Source organism: Cololabis saira, chromosome 23, assembly GCF_033807715.1.
Source record: "Cololabis saira isolate AMF1-May2022 chromosome 23, fColSai1.1, whole genome shotgun sequence".
Taxonomy (NCBI): Eukaryota; Metazoa; Chordata; class Actinopteri; order Beloniformes; family Belonidae; genus Cololabis; species Cololabis saira.
In genome coordinates, this window is record NC_084609.1 from 3,431,380 (window position 1) to 3,452,000 (window position 20,621).

A 20,621-nucleotide genomic window follows, 5' to 3' on the forward strand; every position below is an offset into this window, starting at 1 on the left:
CACAGGCTGACGAGCGGAGATCACTCCGCGGGGACGGCATCAACGTGCGACCAAACACTCCGTCGCAGACAGACCAGCGGCCATGTTTGTAGTTCTTGTGGGGGGGAAAAAACATTCTCTATGAACTTGAACAAATAGTTTTCAACTGCAACAGTTTTAGAGATATGATCGTTTTTTGTTTTTACACAAAAATGTAACAATAGACAGCTGTAGATGAAATAAAAATAATAGTAATAATAATAATAATATTGGGGAGAACAAGATACATGCTGGATTATAAATCATTGCACATTCTGTATTCATCAGTAGTATTACCATATCTGGATTATTGTGTGGAAGTTTGGGGCAGCACATATATAAACAATTTACAACCGCTATTAAGACTGCAGAAAAAAAAAACCATCAGGAAACTTCACAATGTGGGTTATAAGGATATAATAATTATAAGGTTATAAGGATCACACAAACACACTGTTTTTAAAGTTGCATGTGTTGAAATTCTGGGACATTGTCAAACTAAAAACTCTACAAATCATATTCAAAGCGAGAACTGATTCACTCCCAGGCAATTTACAGAAAACGTTTTGTGACAGGGAGGGGGGTTATAATTTAAGAGGAAAATTTTACTTAAAAAAACAATGTGTTGATTCTAAAAGGAAAAGCATGTGTATCTCAGTTGTTGGAGTGGATTTATGGAATGGGTTGGGTGATGGGTCGAAGCAATGTACAAATATAAATCCATTTAAAAAACGGTACAAAAATAAAATTCTACAGTGTAAACTATCAGCTATTTATTATTAATATTTATGTTTATTTTATAATAGAGGTAACAAAGGGGCAGGGTTAAATAAGTTTTACTTCTACCTGCTCCTTTTCGGACAGTTTTTTTTCCCCCTGTTTGTATTACATTTTTGTTGTTGCTTTTTTTTTCTGTATGTTTTGAATTTGTTTTAAAATTTTATATTTTTCCCTTATGTGTTCGAAATAAACAATTCAATCAAATCAATCAATCAATCAATCAAATAAAAAATAATAAATAAATAAATAAAAAATGCTCACAAAGGGGAGCAAAGCACAGTTGGGCTCAATTGTGTGTAAAAGAAAAATAAATTATGCAAATGTCTAAACTGAGCTGCGAGAATAACTCTAGAGGAAACAAAATAAGTGAAATAAAAGGAAAATGAAAAACCGAAAGCAGACAAAGGCACACATAATACCCACCCATTCTCCCTCCCATATCCACACACAGACTGCACAGGTCCATTTTCTTTAAGAAAGGAGATTAAAGGTTGCCAAATCTTTTCAAACTCTGGTATTTTGTCAGTGTATCTTATTTTCTCCAGGTGGAGTGTATATAACTCCACATTTTTTAAAGAAATTCTTAAACGTGGAATCCGACTGGCTAACCATCAGAAGAAACACAAATATATTCTGGTCTCTATCCCTTTTTCAAATAGACTATTATTTAAATACATCGCAGATGTTCCAACAATAGAAACTACAAAAGAAAAATCAAACGCCTACAAGGAATCCTACAGTGACTGTTACTACACATCACACACAGTAAACAGCAAGTTTATTAGTATATAGTAGCACAATTCAACACAAGCTAATTAAAAGTGCTTTACATCAACATTAAAATCAGCAAGACAAAATTAAACAGTAAATAACAAATAAAATAAAATAAAATGATAAGAAAAGAGGTAAAATAATAAAAAGCACAAGTCGTTAAGTCCTGGATTATATCCAGAGCTGGTAGAGGAGCCAAAGATTGTGCTCAAGTAAAAGTACTGTTACTTAATAATATGACTCAAGTAGAAGTAAAAGGTAGTCATCCAAATAATTACTTGAGTAAAAGTAAAAAAGTACTTGGTGAAAAAACTACTCAAGTACTGAGTAACTGTTGAGTAACGTCTGATTTATTTTTTTAACACAACCATTCAAACAGACAAAAGTACAAAATAATCATCTTCAGGCAAATTAAATCAATAAAATAATAAAATTAATTAAAATTAATAAAAAATAGCTTAAATTAAAATAATCTTAAAGTAAATTCAAGTACTTTAATAAATAATAAAATAAATAAAATAACAGAATAAAAAAATAAATTAAGCACAAGTAGCACAAAATTTCCAGCCTTTGTACTTTTCTTTTTTAACCAGGCAGAACTAGAACAAACATGAACTCATAGAAACTCTGTGTGTGTTTGAGTCTGTGTAAATGTGACAAAACATGCAAAAACAAACATTTTTCCCAAAGAATCACTCAGTGATGTCATGAGATTGACGCGTACGTGGATAAAAGGGATAAAAGAAAAGTAACAGCTCAACGTAGCCTAATGTAGCGGAGTAAGAGGAACAGTTTCTTCTTCACAAATCTACTCAAGTAAAAGTACAAAGTATAGTGATTCAAAACTACTCCTAAAAGTACAGCATTTCCCAAAACTTACTCAAGTAAATGTAACGGAGTAAATGTAACTCGTTACTACCCTTGTTAACGTGACTAATCAGCAATATCGCAGTAAGTCAATGTAGACGTGATCAAGACGGTTCCCTAAGTTCAAACCGAGCACCAGAATAGAGAAGAAAAAGGGGATTTAAGTGACTCTGAACGTGGCATTGTTGTTGGTGCCAGACGGACTGGGATGAGTTTCAGAAACTGCTGATCTGCTGGCACAAACTATCTCAAGGGTTTATAGACAATAAACCCTCAGAATGAAAAACCCTTGTTGAGGTCAGAGGTCAGAGGAGGAAGAGGAGAAGGAGGGGCAGACTGGTGTGCAGAATCTCTGAACCTACAACCCATATATCCCTGGAAAAGACGAGCTGCAGCAACAAAAGAAAACATACACTGCAAAAACTCTTAACTCTTAACAAGAATATTTGTCTTATTTCTAGTTAAAATGTCTCATTTTTAGTCAAATAAATCTCATTACACTTAAAACAAGACTCATCACTGGAAAAAACAATTTTCACCTGTTTCAAGTAGATTTCCACTTAAAATAAGTAGAAAAATCTGCCAGTGGAAGAAGATTTTTTTGCTTGTAATGAGAAGATAAATCTTGTCCCACTGGCAGATTTTTCTACTTATTTCAAGTGAAAATTTACTTGAAACAGGTGAAAATTGTCAAATAACAAGTTATTTTTCTGGTAATGACTCTTGTTTTAAGTGTAATGAGATTTTTTTACTAAAAATGAGACATTTTAACTAGAAATAAGCAATATTCCTGGTAAGATTTTGAGTTTTTGCAGTGCTGTCAGCTAAGAACAGGAAGGTGAGGGTTCAATCTGCATGTGCTCATGAAAATTGGACAATAAAGAATTGCTAAGTGTAAAAACAGTCCAAATCATCCCCCCTGTAAAACTGCCATCCCTCCTTTCCATCCCTTATGTCATTTCATCAATGAATGTGGTTTTACTGCTATTTCAACATTTAGAGTCATCACCAGAAAAATAACTTATTTGACAATTTTCACCTGTTTCAATGAAAATTTCACCTGAAATAAGTAGAAAAATCTGCCAGTGGAACAAGATTTATCTTCTCATTACAAGCAAAATAATCTTGTTCCACTGGCAGATTTTTCTACTTATTTCAAGTGAAAATCTACTTGAAACAGGTGAAAATTGTTGTTCTTTTCCAGTGATGAGTCTTGTTTTAAGTGTAATGAGATTTTTTTGCATTTTAACTAGAAATAAGACAAATATTCTTATTAAGATTGTGAGTTTTTGCAGTGATCCATTTTACTTATCCTGTGAAGGACAGAGTCATATTGATAAGTTCAGAAAAGTGTTTTTTATTGTTGTGTTTTGATGTATTTGATGTAAGCCCAGTGGATATTTAAAGCTTACAGAAGGCTGCATTTAACTGCTGCTATGTCATTCCTGCAGTATTTCTGCAGCTGTTTTGGTCAGTGCTATTATTTGTAATATATTATATTATTTGTAATCAGCACAAATTATCTGTCCCCATATGATCAAATCCACCATCCCCCCTGATTTCTTTTATTTACAACTTGAGTACTGATCCCGTGACATAACTTAAATCATCTTAAACTGGTTTCACAGCCGCTTTTATGCAGCAACAACTTGAAATCGTTAAGTCAATATGGATTAAAATCTGAGGAATGTTTCTCACAGCTTGTTGAATGAAGGCAGTTCTGAAAGCAGAACATGCACCTGCAGTAAAGTCCTTGTAAAACACATAGCGGTTCATTCCTGGCAGCACTTATTCATTTTCATCATTGCTCCAACTTGGATTTCATGAATAATCTCAGTGTCCTTGGCAAATAATAAAAGAAATGGAAATCCTCCTTGTTCTTTATTATTATACTCTTGTCTTGTCCTACTTTCTTAACGCCTCTTCAACCGATCTGAACACGTGCTGCAGGGCTTCCAAACATCATAGAAACAAATGTGAGAAAAACAATGTTTTAATGGCAAAAAAACACAAAAACTATTCAACTCAAAAAATATTAGGATGATGCAAAGACAGATGCAACTTGAACAGAGAAACTGCAACTAGTTCAGTATCATTCTAAATTTAATCCAGGGGTCGGCAACCCAAAATGTTGAAAGAGCCATATTGGACCAAAAACACAAAAAAGAAATGTGTCTGGAGCCACAAAAAATCTTGTATCAGCCTTAGAATGAAGGCAACACATGCTGCATGTTTCTATATTAGTTAGAACTGGGGGAAGATTTTTTTTTCATTATGCACTTTGAGAAAAAAGTCAAAATGTCGAGAAAAAAGTCGAAATTTTTGAGAAAAAAGTCGAAAGGGGTTACACCCTGGTGACCTGTCCAGGGTGTAACCCCTGCCTCTCACCTAAAAATGAGCTGGGATAGGCTCCAGCAGACCCCCGTGACCCCGCAAGGGATTAAGCGGGTAAGATAATGGATGGATGGATGGATGGAAGTCGAAATTTTCGAAAAAAAACTCAATGTCGAGAAGAAAGTCAAAATGTCGAGAAAAAAGTCGAAATGTCGAGAAAAAAGTCGAAATGTTGAGAAAAAAGTCGAAATGTTCGAGAAAAAAGTTGAAATGTTCGAGAAAAAAGTCAAAATGTTCGAGAAGAAAGTCAAAATGTCAAGAAAAAAGTCGAAATCTCGAGGAAATAGTCAAAATGTTGAGAAAAAAGTCAAAATGTCGAGAAAAAAGTCGAAATGTCGAGAAAAAAGTCGAAATGTCGAGGAAATAGTCAAAATTTCGTGAAAAAAGTTAAAATGTTGAGAAAAAAGTCAAAATGTTCGAGAAAAAAGTCGAAATGTCGAGAAAAAAGTCGAAATGTCGAGAAAAAAGTCAAAATGTTGAGAAAAAAGTCAAAATGTTCGAGAAAAAAGTCAAAATGTCGAGAAAAAAGTCGAAATGTCGAGAAAAAAGTCGAAATGTCGAGGAAATAGTCAAAATTTCGTGAAAAAAGTTAAAATGTTGAGAAAAAAGTCAAAATGTTCGAGAAAAAAGTCGAAATGTCGAGAAAAAAGTCGAAATGTCGAGAAAAAAGTCGAAATGTCGAGAAAAAAGTCGAAATGTCGAGAAAAAAGTCGAAATGTCGAGAAAAAAGTCAAAATGTTGAGAAAAAAGTCAAAATGTTCGAGAAAAAAGTCAAAATGTTCGAGAAAAAAGTCAAAATGTTCGAGAAGAAAGTCGAAATGTTCGAGAAAAAAGTCAAAATGTCAAGAAAAAAGTCGAAATCTCGAGGAAATAGTCAAAATTTCGTGAAAAAAGTTAAAATGTTGAGAAAAAGTCAAAATGTCGAGATTAAAAAAGGAAAAAAGAAAAAAAGAGGAAAAATAAATAAGGTCAAACATTTTTGAAAAAGCTCCAGGAGCCACTAGGGCGGCGCTAAAGAGCTGTATGCGACTCTAGAGCCGCAGGTTGCCGACCCCTGGTCTAATCTATTAGTTTTAGAACTAAAATGCATAAAAAACTGCCACAAGTGATCACTTCCACCAACAAAAATCAATTAAATATGTAAAAAAAAAAACTGCATCTAATTTGACTAGACTGAAAATGGAGACAGATAAGGCGTCAAAATATTACACAACTACAAAGAGACAAGACAGACATGGATGGTATCGTTGTCTCACTGATCAGGCGTGTCTGGCTTCTATTCTGGTGTTTCATGACATTTATTTCCATGTATTTGTTCAGTGCTATCATAAGGCACACGCTGAAGTTTGGATGATTTTACACAGTCATGCATTTGAGACGATATAAAGACTGTTTTTCTTTAATTCAGAAATGTATCACTAACAACTTCTTCGGGATTTTCCATTTCTCTTGTCATAACAAAGGCATTGGCTTTATCTTCCAGGTTCTTTATCTGATCAAGATCTAGACCAGGGGTCGCAACACAACATGTTTTAGAGCCATATTGGACCAAAAACATAAAAAACAAATATGTCTGGAGCCGCAAAAAATTAAAAGTCTTGTATCAGCCTTAGAATGAAGACAACACATGCTGCATGTAGCTATATTAGTTAGAACTGGGGGAGGTTTTTTTATTTTTTAATATGCACTTCGAGAAAAAAGTCAAAATGTCGAGAAAAAAGTCGAAACGTCAAGATTAATGTTGAAGTACAATCTTGAGAAAAAAAGTCAAAATGTTGAGAAAAAAGTCCAGTGATGAGTCTTGTTTTAAGTGTAATGAGATTTTTTTATTAAAATGAGACATTTTAACTAGAAATAAGACAAATATTCTTGTTAAGATTGTGAGTTTTTGCAGTGATCCATTTTACTTATCCTGTGAAGGACAGAGTCATATTGATAAGTTCAGAAAAGTGTTTTTTATTGTTGTGTTTTGATGTATTTGATGTAAGCCCAGTGGATATTTAAAGCTTACAGAAGGCTGCATTTAACTGCTGCTATGTCATTCCTGCAGTATTTCTGCAGGTGTTTTGGTCACTGCTATTATTTGTAATATATTATATTATTTGTAATCAGCACAAATTATCTGTCCCCATATGATCAAATCCACCACCCCCCTGATTTATTTTATTTACAACTTGAGTACTGATCCCGTCACATAACTTAAATCATCTTAAACTGGTTTCACAGCCGCTTTTATGCAGCAACAACTTGAAATCGTTAAGTCAATATGGATTAAAACCTCTGAGGAATGTTTCTCACAGCTTGTTGAATGAAGGCAGTTCTGAAAGCAGAACATGCACCTGCAGTAAAGTCCTTGTAAAACACATAATGGTTCATTCCTGGCAGCCTTAATTCATGTTCATCATTGCTCCAACTTGGATTTCATGAATAATCTCAGTGTCCTTGGCAAATAATAAAAGAAATGGAAATCCTCCTTGTTCTTTATTACTCTTGTCCTACTTTAACGCCTCTTCAACCGATCTGAACACGTGCTGCAGGGCTTCCAAACATCATAGAAACAAATGTGAGAAAAACAATGTTTTAATGGCAAAAAAACACAAAAACTATTCAACTCAAAAAATATTGGGATGATGCAAAGACAGATGCAACTTGAACAGAGAAACTGCAACTAGTTCAGTATCATTCTAAGTTTAATCCAGCGGTCGGCAACCCAAAATGTTTTAGAGCCATTTTGGACCAAAAACACAAAAAACTAATATGTCTGGAGCCGCAAAAAATTAAGTCTTGTATCAGCCTTAGAATGAAGACAACACATGCTGCATGTTTCTATATTAGTTAGAACTGGGGGAAGATTTTTTTTTCATTATGCACTTTGAGAAAAAAGTCAAAATGTCGAGAAAAAAGTCGAAATTTTCGAGAAAAAAGTCAATGCTGAGAAAAAAGTCAATATGTTGAAAAAAAAGTTAAAAAAAAAAGTCAAAATGTCGAGAAAAAAGTCTAAATGTCGAGAAAAAAGTCGAAATGTCAAGAGAAAAGTCGAAATGTCGAGAAAATAGTCTAAATATTCGAAAAAAAGTCAAAATTTTCGAGAAAAAAAGTCAAAATGTCGAGAAAAAAAGTCAAAATGTCGAGAAAAAAAGTCGAAATGTCAAGAAAAAAGTCGAAATGTCGAGAAAAAAGTCAAAATGTCGAGAAAAAAGTCAAAATGTCGAGATTAAAAAGGAAAGGAAAAAAGAAAAGAGAAAAGAAAGAGGAAAAAAAGAAACAAAAAAGGTCAAACATTTTGACAAATCTCCAGTAGCCACTAGGGCGGCGCTAAAGAGCTGCATGCGGCTCTAGCCGCGGGTTGCCGACCCCTGGTCTAATCTATTAGTTTTAGAACTAAAATGCATAAAAAACTGCCACAAGTAATCACTTCCACCAACAAAAATCAATTAAATATGTAAACAAAACTGCATCTAATTTGACTAGAATGAAAATAGAGACAGATAAAATATTACACAACTACAAAGAGACAAGACAGACATCGATGGTATCACGTTGTGTCTAGTTTCTATTCTGGTGTTTCATGACATTTATTTCCATGTATTTGTTCAGTGCTATCATAAGGCACACGCTGAAGTTTGGATGATTTTACACAGTCATGCATTTGAGACCATATAAAGACTGTTTTTCTTTAAATCAGAAATGTATCACTAACAACTTCTTCGGGATTTTCCATTTCTCTTGTCAGAACAAAGGCATTGGCTTTATCTTCCAGGTTCCTTATCTGATCAAGATCTAGACCAGGGGTTGGAAACCTGACATGTTTTAGATCCGTATTGGACAAAAAAACAAATATGTCTGGAGCCGCAAAAAATGAAAAGTCTTGTATCAGCCTTAGAATGAAGACAACACATGCTGCATGTGTCTATATTAGTTAGAACTGGGGGAGGATTTTTTTTCTTTCATTAGGCACTTGAGAAAAAAGTCAAAATGTTGAGAAAAAAGTGGAAATGTCAAGATTAATGTTGAAGTACAATCTCTCCAGAAAAAAAAGTCAAAATGTTGAGAAAAAAGTCAAAAATGTCGAGAAAAAAGTCGAAATGTCAAGATTAATGTTGAAGTACAATCTCGTTAAAATGTCAAGATTAAAAAAGGAAAGGAAAAAGGAAAGAAAATGAGGAAAAAAAGGAAAAAAGAGAAAACAAGAAAAAAAAGAAAAAAGAAAAAAAAAGAAAAAAAAAGGAGAAAAAAAGGAAAAAAGGTCAAACATTTTTGAAAAAGCTCCAGGAGCCACTAGGGCGGCGCTAAAGAGCTGCGTGTTGCCGAGCCCTGCTCTAGGAAGACAAACCAGGTTTTATACAGTATTAGATGTGCCTTGCCAGTAATCAAGTAAATGTGTTAAAGAGCACAGCTCTCAGTAGCGGAGCATGTGTTAAGATAATCTTAATGAGACTACAGTAGATTTCTAAGGAACATAGTGTGTATTTGTCATCCCGTTGTACCAGAATCTTTACTTAAAGGCAGTCAAATGGTTTCCAGGAACAACTCGTATATATATAAAAAAAAAAAGCCAACTTCATAAGTTGCAATAATGGATAATAAGACATTTGAATGCAACAAATTAAAGTTCATTTTCTATTAAGAATACACTGATTTCTCTTACTGCTAATAGATCTAATCCAGGGGTCGGCAACCCAAAATGTTGAAAGAGCCATATTGGACCAAAAACACAAAAAACTAATATGTCTAGAGCCGCAAAAAATGAAAAGTCTTGTATAAGCCTTAGAATGAAGACAACACATGCTGCATGTAGCTATATTAGTTAGAACTGGGGGAAGATTTATTTTTTCATTATGCACTTCGAGAATATTGAGAAAAAAGTTGAAATTTCGAGAAAAAAAGTCGAAATGTCAAGATTAATGTTGAAGTACAATGTTGAGAAAACAAAGTCGAAATCTCAAGAAAAAAGTCAAAATGTCGAGAAAAAAGTCAAAATGTCGAGAAAAAAAGTCAAAATGTCGAGAAAAGTCAAAAATGTCGAGAAAAAAGTCAAAATCTCAAGAAAAAAGTCGAAATGTCGAGATTAATGAATGAAGGCCACACATGCTGCATGTATCTATATTAGTTATAACTGGGGGAAGATTTTTTTTTCATTATGCACTTCGAGAAAAAATTCGAAATGTCTGGGAAAAAAGTCGAAATGTTGAGAAAAAAGTCGAAATGTCGAGATTAAAAAAGGAAAAAGGAAGAAAAAAAAGAGAAAAAAAGAAGAAAAAAAGGAAAAAGAAAAAAGGAAAAAAGAAAGAAGAAAAAATGGAAAAAAAGGGAAAAAAAAGGCCAAACATTTTTGAAAAAGCTCCAGGAGCCACTAGGGCGGCGCTAAAGAGCCACAGGTTGCCGACCCTGATCTAATCATTACATGTCTAATATAAAATGTTGGTGGAATGACATTTAAAGTAAAACAAACTTTTGAGAAGAACATTTTATTAAACCCTTTCAGTAAAATCTTACGGTTAAAATCCCATGCAGGATGGAGAGAAGTACAAATCACTGACATGTCACAGGGAGGTAAAAAGAAGCCGACACGAGGAGCTCTGACAAAAAGAACCAAAGTATATATATATATAAAAAAAAAAGTAAACTCAAATCCATCTTGATTTTTAAACAAAACATTCCTCACAGTTTCTTTTTCCCTAGTCTGAGGTTAATCTTCCTCTCCTGCAAATGACTGAACATACAGTTAAGGTAAACATGTAGTTTCCAGTGTAGAGCCATCCAACCGTCTCATAATGAGATTCCTTATCTCTTATTCCCCTAGAAACTCAGTCAATCCTGACATCATTAGGGAAATATGTAGCAGTTTTACACAAAGTCAATAGTTCATGCTCTTCTTGGGTCTTATTTATATACAGAGATGAGTTTTATAACCTCCAGACTGTTATGTATTCACACAACGCAAGGCCTTCGTAAACCCCTCGTAAAGTAGCAAAACTCAGGTGTTCTAAAAGCCCCAAGGCCTCGTTCACATTTTTGACTTTTAACATAGAAAAACACCCTTTGACTTTCCTAAAGAAACACTGGCTGTAAACATGACTTCAATGGAGGATCGACATTAAAAACATATGACACTTGTGTTATTGATTCGATGGATTCTGTACCTAATAAAGATGGCAGCTCAGTTCATTAATTCAGTGTGGTATTGATGGTTTTTCTCCTAAGAGTCTATGAAGATGAAGAGGATATCTGCCACTGGCGGAATATAGCAAACACCCTTTTAGATTTGTCCCGAGGCCCCTATGAGGAGAAAAGAGAGAGAAACTGTAGAGGTTAGTTTTTATGTTTTATGAATCTGTATAAGATAAAAAGATCAGATGTGATAACGAGACCCGCCATTGCTGAAAATTAAAGAAACACTGCAAATAAAAACAAAGGCCGCTGCAAATAAAATAAACGCTGCAAATAAAAACAAAGGCCGCTGCAAATAAAATAAACGCTGCAAATAAAAACAAAGGCCGCTGCAAATAAAAACAAAGGCTGCTGCAAATAAAAACAAAGGCCGCTTCAAAAAAAATAAACGCTGCAAATAAAAAGAAACGCTGCTGCAAATAAAATAAACGCTGCAAATAAAAACAAAGGCCGCTGCAAATAAAATAAACGCTGCAAATAAAAACAAAGGCCGCTTCAAATATAAAGAAACGCTGCAAATAAAAAGAAACGCCGCTGCAAATATAAACAAAGGCCGCTGCAAATATAAAGAAACGCCGCTGCAAATAAAAACAAAGGCCACTGCAAATAAAATAAACGCTGCAAATAAAAACAAAGGCCACTGCAAATAAAATAAACGCTGCAAATAAAAACAAAGGCCGCTGCAAATAAAATAAACGCTGCAAATAAAAACAAAGGCTGCTTCAAATATAAAGAAACGCTGCAAATAAAAAGAAACGCTGCTGCAAATAAAATAAACGCTGCAAATATAAACAAAGGCCGCTGCAAATATAAAGAAACGCAGCTCCAAATAAAATAAACGCTGCAAATAAAAACAAAGGCCGCTTCAAATAAAATAAACGCTGCAAATAAAAACTAAGGCCGCTGCAAATAAAATAAATGCTGCAAATAAAAACAAAGGCCGCTTCAAATAAAATAAACGCTGCAAATGAAAACAAAGGCCGCTTCAAACAAAAGAAACGCTGCAAATAAAAAGAAACGCTGCTGCAAATAAAAACAAAGGCCGCTTCAAATAAAAGAAACGCTGCAAATAAAAAGAAACGCCGCTGCAAATAAAATAAACACTGCAAATAAAAACAAAGGCCGCTTCAAACAAAAGAAACGCTGCAAATAAAAAGAAACGCTGCTGCAAATAAAAACAAAGAAACGCTGCAAATAAAAAGAAACGCAATTGCAAATAAAATAAACGCTGCAAATAAAAACAAAGGCCGCTGCAAATAAAATAAACGCTGCAAATAAAAACAAAGGCCGCTTCAAATAAAATAAACGCTGCAAATAAAAAGAAACGCCGCTGCAAATAAAATAAACGCTGCAAATAAAAACAAAGGCCGCTGCAAATAAAATAAACGCTGCAAGTAAAAACAAAGGCCGCTGCAAATAAAATAAACGCTGCAAATAAAAACAAAGGCCACTGCAAATAAAATAAACGCTGCAAATAAAAACAAAGGCCGCTGCAAATAAAATAAACGCTGCAAATAAAAACAAAGGCCGCTTCAAATATAAAGAAACGCTGCAAATAAAAAGAAACGCAGCTGCAAATAAAATAAACGCTGCAAATATAAACAAAGGCCGCTGCAAATATAAAGAAACGCCGCTGCAAATATAAAGAAACGCCGCTGCAAATAAAAACAAAGGCCGCTTCAAATAAAAGAAACGCTGCAAATAAAAACAAAGGCCGCTGCAAATAAAATAAACGCTGCAAATAAAAACAAAGGCCGCTTCAAATAAAATAAACGTTGCAAATAAAAACAAAGGCCGCTTCAAATAAAATAAACGCTGCAAATAAAAATAAACGCTGCTGCAAATAAAATAAACGCTGCAAATATAAACAAAGGCCGCTGAAAATATAAAGAAACGCTGCTGCAAATAAAATAAACGCTGCAAATAAAAACAAAGGCCGCTTCAAATAAAAGAAACGCTGCAAATAAAAACAAAGGCCGCTGCAAATAAAATAAACGCTGCAAATAAAAACAAAGGCCGCTTCAAATAAAATAAACGCTGCAAATAAAAAGAGACGCCGCTGCAAATAAAATAAACGCTGCAAATATAAACAAAGGCCGCTGCAAATATAAAGAAACGCCGCTGCAAATAAAAACAAAGGCCGCTTCAAATAAAAGAAACGCTGCAAATAAAATAAACGCTGCAAATAAAAACAAAGGCCGCTTCAAACAAAAGAAACGCAGCAAATAAAAAGAAACGCCGCTGCAAATAAAAACAAAGGCCGCTTCAAATAAAAGAAACGCTGCAAATAAAAAGAAACGCCGCTGCAAATAAAAACAAAGGCCGCTTCAAATAAAATAAACGCTGCAAATAAAAAGAAACGCCGCTGCAAATAAAATAAACACTGCAAATAAAAACAAAGGCCGCTTCAAACAAAAGAAACGCTGCAAATAAAAAGAAACGCCGCTGCAAATAAAAACAAAGAAACGCTGCAAATAAAAGAAACGCTGCAAATAAAAAGAAACGCAATTGCAAATAAAATAAACGCTGCAAATAAAAACAAAGGCTGCTTCAAATAAAATAAACGCTGCAAATATAAAGAAACGCCGCTGCAAATAAAATAAACGCTGCAAATAAAAACAAAGGCTGCTTCAAATAAAATAAACACTGCAAATAAAAAGAAACGCTGCTGCAAATAAAATAAACGCTGCAAATAAAAACAAAGGCCGCTTCAAATAAAAGAAACGCTGCAAATATAAAGAAACGCCGCTGCAAATAAAAAAAAATATGACGCAAATAAAAAAGCCACAACGGAAGTGAATTACCGGGGACTATTTTTGCTGATGCACCGGTGTTTTTTACGTGAGAGGAGGAGAAGAAGACGAAGAGGACTTAAGTGAAAAGGAAGAAATAAGAAGAGCGAGGAATAAGAAGAACAACGAACGAGAAAATAAGTGAAAAGGTTAGTGTTCAACGTCGCTATGTGTAATTTACACCGGTTCATCGGCGAAAAATAGTCCCCGGTTTTTGATTTGCGTCGTTTTTTTTTTTATTTATTTGCAGCGGGGTTTCTTTATATTTGCAGCGTTTCTTTTATTTGCAGCAGCGTTTCTTTTTGTTTGCAACGTTTATTTTATTTGCTAAGCGTTTCTTTTATGTTCAGCGGCGTTTGTTTCTGTTTGCAGCGTTACTTTTATTTTCAGCAATGGCGGGTCTCGGCCACCGTAGATGCGAGTACCGACCTCGCCGTTGGAGTTTTTCTTTGCGGGCATGAGCAGGTCCAGAGCAGCTTTCCATCCCTGCCGGTTAAGTTCTGATCCTCCGTCCGACGCCGGGATAACCCCGGGATCGGCGTTCTCCTTCCCCGCTGAAATCCACGGACACCAGTCCCGGTGCTGAGCAAGGGGATCAAACGTGTTCTTGTGCAAGAGCTCATCCTGAAATAAGAAAGAAAAGTTTTTTTTTTTTAATGATTTTAGCAGAATAGTTGATATAAGTAATGTACAAGCCCGATCCAGATTTAGACTGGTTTAACATCTAGATCAGGGTTCGGCAACCCACGGCTCTAGAGCCGCATGCGGCTATAGAGCCGCCCTAGTGGCTCCTGGAGCTTTTTCAAAAATGTTTGACCTTTTTTTCTTCTTTTTTTATTTTTGTTTTCCTATTTTTTCTTTCATGTTTTTTTTCTTCTTTTTTTCTTCCCATTTCCTTTCCTTTTTAATCTCGACATTCCAAATTTTTTCTCAATATTTCGACTTTTTTCTCCAGATTGTACTTCAACATTAATCTCGACATTCTGACTTTTTTCTCAAAATTTTGTCTTTTTTCTCGACATTTCGACTTTTTTCTCGAAGAGCTTTTTCAAAAATGTTTGAATTTTTTTTTCCTTCTTTTTTTTTCCTTTTTTCCTTCTCTTTTTCTTTCCTTCTTTTTCTTTTTTTTCCTTTTCCTCTTTTTTTTTCCCTTTTTCATTTTTTTCCTTTTTTTCTTCCTTTTTAATCGCGTCATTCTTAAAAGGAGCATCATGCTCCTTTAAATAATAATCTTGTAAGACCCCAAAACGAAAACACCTGATTGTTTCTTGGTCTTTTAAAGAGTGATTTGTAATAAAAAATTTGGATTTAAATATTATAATTAAAACCGGCAGAAAAATTAAAATGACTCTTAAAAATTGTATCTTAATAGGCAGCACTGCACAATATCTCTTTAGACATGAGCACGTGGATCAGGCGTAGACAATCAGAGTGAACATTTGTTATGAATTTAAAAAGCAAAATGAGTTCTTACAGGACCACCTATTGATGAAAGGCACAAACGTTTAGGAGGTAAGCCGGCGGCCCCGTCCGTCCCCGGGCCGTCTCCCTGGCCTCGACTCCGCGTCGCCGGCCTCTTGCCTTTGTTCAGGGGACTGGGCACTTCCTCGCTGGGACTGGGGGAATCTCTGCTCCGGGAACGCAGGGCCACGGGAGAGGAGGCGCTGTCGCCCTGCAGAATCAACCAAAACACACAAAGAAGTTTAAATGTTAAAAGAAATTACATCCTTGAAATCATAAAGAGCTCTCGAATTGCATAATATTTGTGGTATTTATTTATGTTATCTAGCCATTATTTAATCTAGGCCACGTTTCCACATAGCCGGGTATTTACAAAAACGGATATTTCCCAATCTACGTTTAAAAAAATACCATCATTTACACAAATCTGCATAAATAGCTGTTAAGGTGCTATGAGCAGCCAAACCTGCAGGGGGCAGTGTAACGAGAAGATAGTCATGCTAGCCCGGGGCTCGGCAACCTGTGGCTCTTTAGCGCCGCCCTAGTGGCTCCTGGAGCTTTTTCAAAAATGTTTGACCTTTTTTTTGTCTTTTTTTCCTTTTTAATCTCGACATTTCAACTTTTTTTCCTCGACATTTCGACTTTTTTGATCGAGATTGTACTTTCAACATTAATCTCGACATTTCGACTTTTTTCTTGAAATTTGGACTTTTTGACTTTTTTCACACATTTCGACTTTTTTCTCGACATTTCGACTTTTTTCCTCGACATTTTGACTTTTTTCTCAACATTTCGACCTTTTTTCCTCGACATTTCGACTTTTTTCTCAACATTTCGACTTTTTTCACAACATTTCAACTTTTTTCTCGACATTTCGACTTTTTTCTCGACATTTCGACTTTTTTCTCGACATTTCGACTTTTTTCTCGACATTTCAACTTTTTTCTCGACATTTCAACTTTCTCAAGATTGTACTTCAACATTAATCTTGACATTTCGATTTTTTTTCTCGAAATTTTGACTTTTTTCTCAACATTTCGACTTTTTCCTCGACATTTCGACTTTTTTCCTCAAAATTTTGACTTTTTTCTCGAAGTGAAAAAATGAAAGAAAAAAAAATAGAAACATGCAGCATGTGTTGTCTTCATTCTAAGGCTGATACAAGACTTTTCATTTTTTGCAGCTCTAGACATATTTGTTTTTTGGTCCAATATGGCTCTTTCAACATGTTGGGTTGCCGCCCCCTGTGCTAGCTAATCAGAATCCTGGAAATAAACATCAACAAATGACACAAGTAACTTCCAGTTACTTCCAAGATGAACGAGAGTCTTTCATTTGGAGTGACAGAGAAGTGGAGTTACTTTTAAATGTGACTTTAGAATATAAAACAGGTAAAATACAAGAAAATATTGACGGTGGCCAAACAAATTGTAAACACAGGTCGCACACTACACTGCAAAAACTCAAAATCTTACCAGGAATATTTTTCTTATTTCTAGTTAAAATGTCTCATTTTTAGTCAAAAAAATCTCACACTTAAAACAAGAGTCATCACCAGAAAAATAACTTACCATATTTGAAAATTTTCACCCGTTTCAAGTAAATTTTCACTTGAAATAAGTAGAAAAATCTGCCAGTGGGACAAGATTCATCTTCTCATTACAAGCAAAAAAATCTTGTTCCACTGGCAGATTTTTCTACTTATTTTAAATGAAAATCTACTTGAAACAGGTGAAAATTGTTGTTTTTTCCAGTGATGAGTCTTGTTTTACGTGTAATGAGATTTTTTTACTAAAATGAGACATTTTAACTAGAAATAAGATTGAGTTTTTGCAGTGTATGTTTTCTTTTGTTGCTGCAGCCCGTCTTTTCCTTCCTTAAAACAAGAGTCATCACCAGATAAATAACTTATTTGATAATTTTTCACCTGTTTCAAGTAAATTTTCACTTTTTTCCAGTGATGAGTCTTGTTTTAAGTGTAAAGGGAATTTTTTTTTACTAAAAATAAAACATTTTAACTAGAAATAAGACAAATATTCTTGTTAAGATTGGGTTTTTGCAGTGTGGTGACGTTTCTGTCTCATAATGTGACGTTCTGAAGCCTAAATGTCCGTTTCTCTCCGTTTACAAGCAAACGCGAAAACTGAGTTTTTGCAAATCTCCACTTTGACCAGAGTTTTCAGAAATGATCGTTTTTGGTGACTTTGAGCTTCGTTTTCGTGTGAACGAACGGCCAAAACGCATGAAAACGCCACCGTTTTTGCTCCGTGTAAACGTCAGCGTCCAGAGAGCTTGCCTGGTCGGAGCGGGTGGAGTCCTGGCTCCGGAGCTTCATGCGACACGGAGTTAGAGGAGGAGTGGATAAGGCAGATGTGGTGGAGTCTCCTTGGCCGTCCGGGGCGACTACTGCCAACGCTGGAGCTGCTGCAGGAGCTGGAGCTGCTGCTGGAGCTGCTGCTGGAGCTGAGGCTACGGTAACATTTACTAAAGTCTCTGCTTCGCTCCCAATGCCGTCTATCTGATGGAAATTCCACAAGCCCACCTTCCTCATACAGTAAGAGCAGGTGAGGATCGGCAGGTTCATGGCATGAAGAGTTGAGCTAAAACAGAGGAAAAGGAGTTATTTTTATTGTACCATGTTTCAAAAATGTCTTCTTTGTTGAAGTAACAGTTGCATCTCACCTTCCCGCCCAGCCGCAGAGAGAGACGATGCACGCGGCCACCTGAACAGCTAGAGGCTCGGAGCAGAGAGTCTCTCCTTTCCTCTTCTGTTCTTCTTCAATCAGCTGTAGTAAAACACTGATCACGTCCTCCGTCAGAGACTGACAAAAAAATATCATCATTAGAATCAAATTGATTTATTTCTTTAAAAAAAGAAAAGAAAAAAATATACACTTTTTATACAAAGAATTTGATAAGTCATCTTATAGTATCATGAAAGATTTTCCTAATCCCTGTAGCAGCCTATAATGTAATAATTTCCTATAATGTAATAATTTCACCCTATAATGTAATCATTTCCTATAATGTAATAATTTCCTGAAAATGTAATAAAATTTGCACTTAACTCAATCGAAAATGTATGGAAGAGTATTAGGGCCAGGCAGGAGAAAAATAAAAATAATATTTAGGAGGAAGATTTTTTTTCATTATGCACTTTGAGAAAAAAGTCGAAATGTCGAGAAAAAAGTTGAAAAGTCGAGATTAATGTGGAAGTAGAATGTCGAGAAAAAAGGCGAAATGTCAAGAAAAAATTAGAAACGTCAAAAAGTCGAAATGTCGAGAAAAAGTAGAAATGTCAAAAAAAAAGTCGAAATGTTGAGAAAAAAGTCGAAATGTCGAGAAAAAAGTCGAAATGTCGAGAAAAAAGTCGAAATGTCGAGAAAAAAGTCGAAATGTCGAGAAAAAAGTCGAAATGTTGAGAAAAAAAAACGAAATTTTGACTTTATTCACGAAATTGTATTTCAACATTAATCTCGTCATTTCTACTTTTTTCTCAAATAAAACTTTTTGTCTCACAATAAAAAAAATTCTTCCACTCTCAAATGTTTTTTCTCTTGCCTGGCCCTAATACTCTATATAAAAATGTAATAAAAACCCAATAATGTAATAACTTCACCAATAATGTAAGAAAATATCCTGACTGATATTGTAATAACATTTTTACCAATAATGTAATACCTTATTACATTATTGGGAATTTATTACATTTTCAGGTGGGTCTTTTTTTTTTTCCAAAACTGATAATGTAATACTTGACAAATAATTAATATAAATGTTCATTTTCAGTCCAGAGTTCTACATTTTGTGTTTTAAGTATCTAAGAATGTTATTTACAATGGATTTGAAACACCAGAATGACTATTGGGTTAAATTTCAGACTTTGAGTACCATGTAATAAATTCCCAATAACGTAATAAGGTATTACATTATTGGTAAAAATGTTGTTACAATATCAGTCAGGATATTTTATTACATAATTGGTGAAGTTATTACATTATTGGGTTTTATTACATTTTCCATCGAGTTAAGTGCAAATTTTATTACATTATAGGAAAATATGACATTATAGGGTGAAATTATTACATTATAGGTGAAATTATTACATTATAGGGTGAAATTATTACATTATAGGGTGAAATTATTACATTATAGGGTGAAATTATTACATTATAGGGTGCTACAATCCCTTCCTGCAAATTAAAACGGCACTTGTGAGACTACAAAAACGTGCGTTACCATGAGTTTCAGCTGCTCCGGCCTCATAGCCGGCAGCTGAAGTGCGAGGAGACAAGCGCCCTGGAAACGCTCCAAGAAAGCAGCAAGAAGAGTTGATGGTTCAGACGCCGGGACGAGCCAGAACCGTTCTGGAATAAAGGGATTGATCATTTTTCAGGGCTTTGTTGAATATCATTTGTTATTAAGCTCATTTCATTTGGAATGCTGCTCTTACCGGGACATGGAAAGTCGGGCCAAGGACAAAACTTCTCATGCTGTGTCTGAAGTTGTCTGGATATTTCTCCGATGCGGGTTTCATCTATTTATCAGAAGGAAAAAGAGACAGGGAGACGACACTGATTAACCTTTCGTTTTTGTAAAGCTTGCAACATTATTTTAAGTTGTTCAAAATAAGTATTACAACTTGGCAGAGGTGGTAGTAACGAGTTACATTTACTCCGTTACATTTACTTGAGTAAGTTTTGGGAAATGTTGTACTTTTAGGAGTAGTTTTGAATCACTATACTTTTTACTTTTACTTGAGTAGATTTGTGAAGAAGAAACTGTTACTCTTACTCCGCTACATTAGGCTACGTTGAGCTGTTACTTTTCTTTTATCTGAAGAAAGAAAGAAAGAAAGAAAGAAAGAAAGAAAGAAAGAAAGAAAGAAAGAAAGAAAGAAAGAAAGAAAGAAAGAAAGAAAGAAAGAAAGAAAGAAAGAAAGAAAGAAAGAAAAGTACAAAGGCTTGACATTTTGTGCTACTTGTGCTTAATTTATTTTTTTATTCTGTTATTTTATTTATTAAAGCACTTGAATTTACTTTAAGATCATTTTAATTTACGCTATTTTTTATTAATTTTAATTTATTTCATTATTTTATTGTTTTAATTTGCCTGATGATTATTATTTTGTACTTTTGTCTGTTTAAATGGTTGTTAGAAAATAAATCAGACGTTACTCAACAGTTACTCAGTACTTGAGTAGTTTTTTCACCAAATACTTTTTTACTTTTACTCAATTATTTGGATGACTACTTTTTGAAATGTTGTGCTACTGGTGCTTAATTAATTTTTTTATTCTGTTATTATTTTATTATTTATTAAAGTACTTGAATTTACTTTAAGATTATTCTAATTTAAGCTATTTTT

General features: G+C 34.5%; 1 protein-coding gene across 1 annotated transcript in view; it reads right to left on the bottom strand.

Moving 5' to 3' along the window:
• Window positions 1-10,282: 10,282 nt before the first annotated feature.
• zc3hc1 (zinc finger, C3HC-type containing 1) overlaps window positions 10,283-20,621 on the bottom strand; it is a 13,346-nt gene continuing 3,007 nt past the window's right edge. Inside the window, exons 4-10 of the mRNA XM_061714264.1 lie at window positions 19,708-19,791; window positions 19,494-19,621; window positions 17,937-18,076; window positions 17,551-17,854; window positions 15,268-15,465; window positions 14,223-14,417; window positions 10,283-11,109 (exon numbers count right to left, since the gene is read on the bottom strand). Coding sequence (XP_061570248.1) covers window positions 11,038-11,109; window positions 14,223-14,417; window positions 15,268-15,465; window positions 17,551-17,854; window positions 17,937-18,076; window positions 19,494-19,621; window positions 19,708-19,791 — 1,121 coding nt within the window. The 3' untranslated portion in view covers window positions 10,283-11,037. The remainder of the gene's footprint in view (window positions 11,110-14,222; window positions 14,418-15,267; window positions 15,466-17,550; window positions 17,855-17,936; window positions 18,077-19,493; window positions 19,622-19,707; window positions 19,792-20,621) is intronic.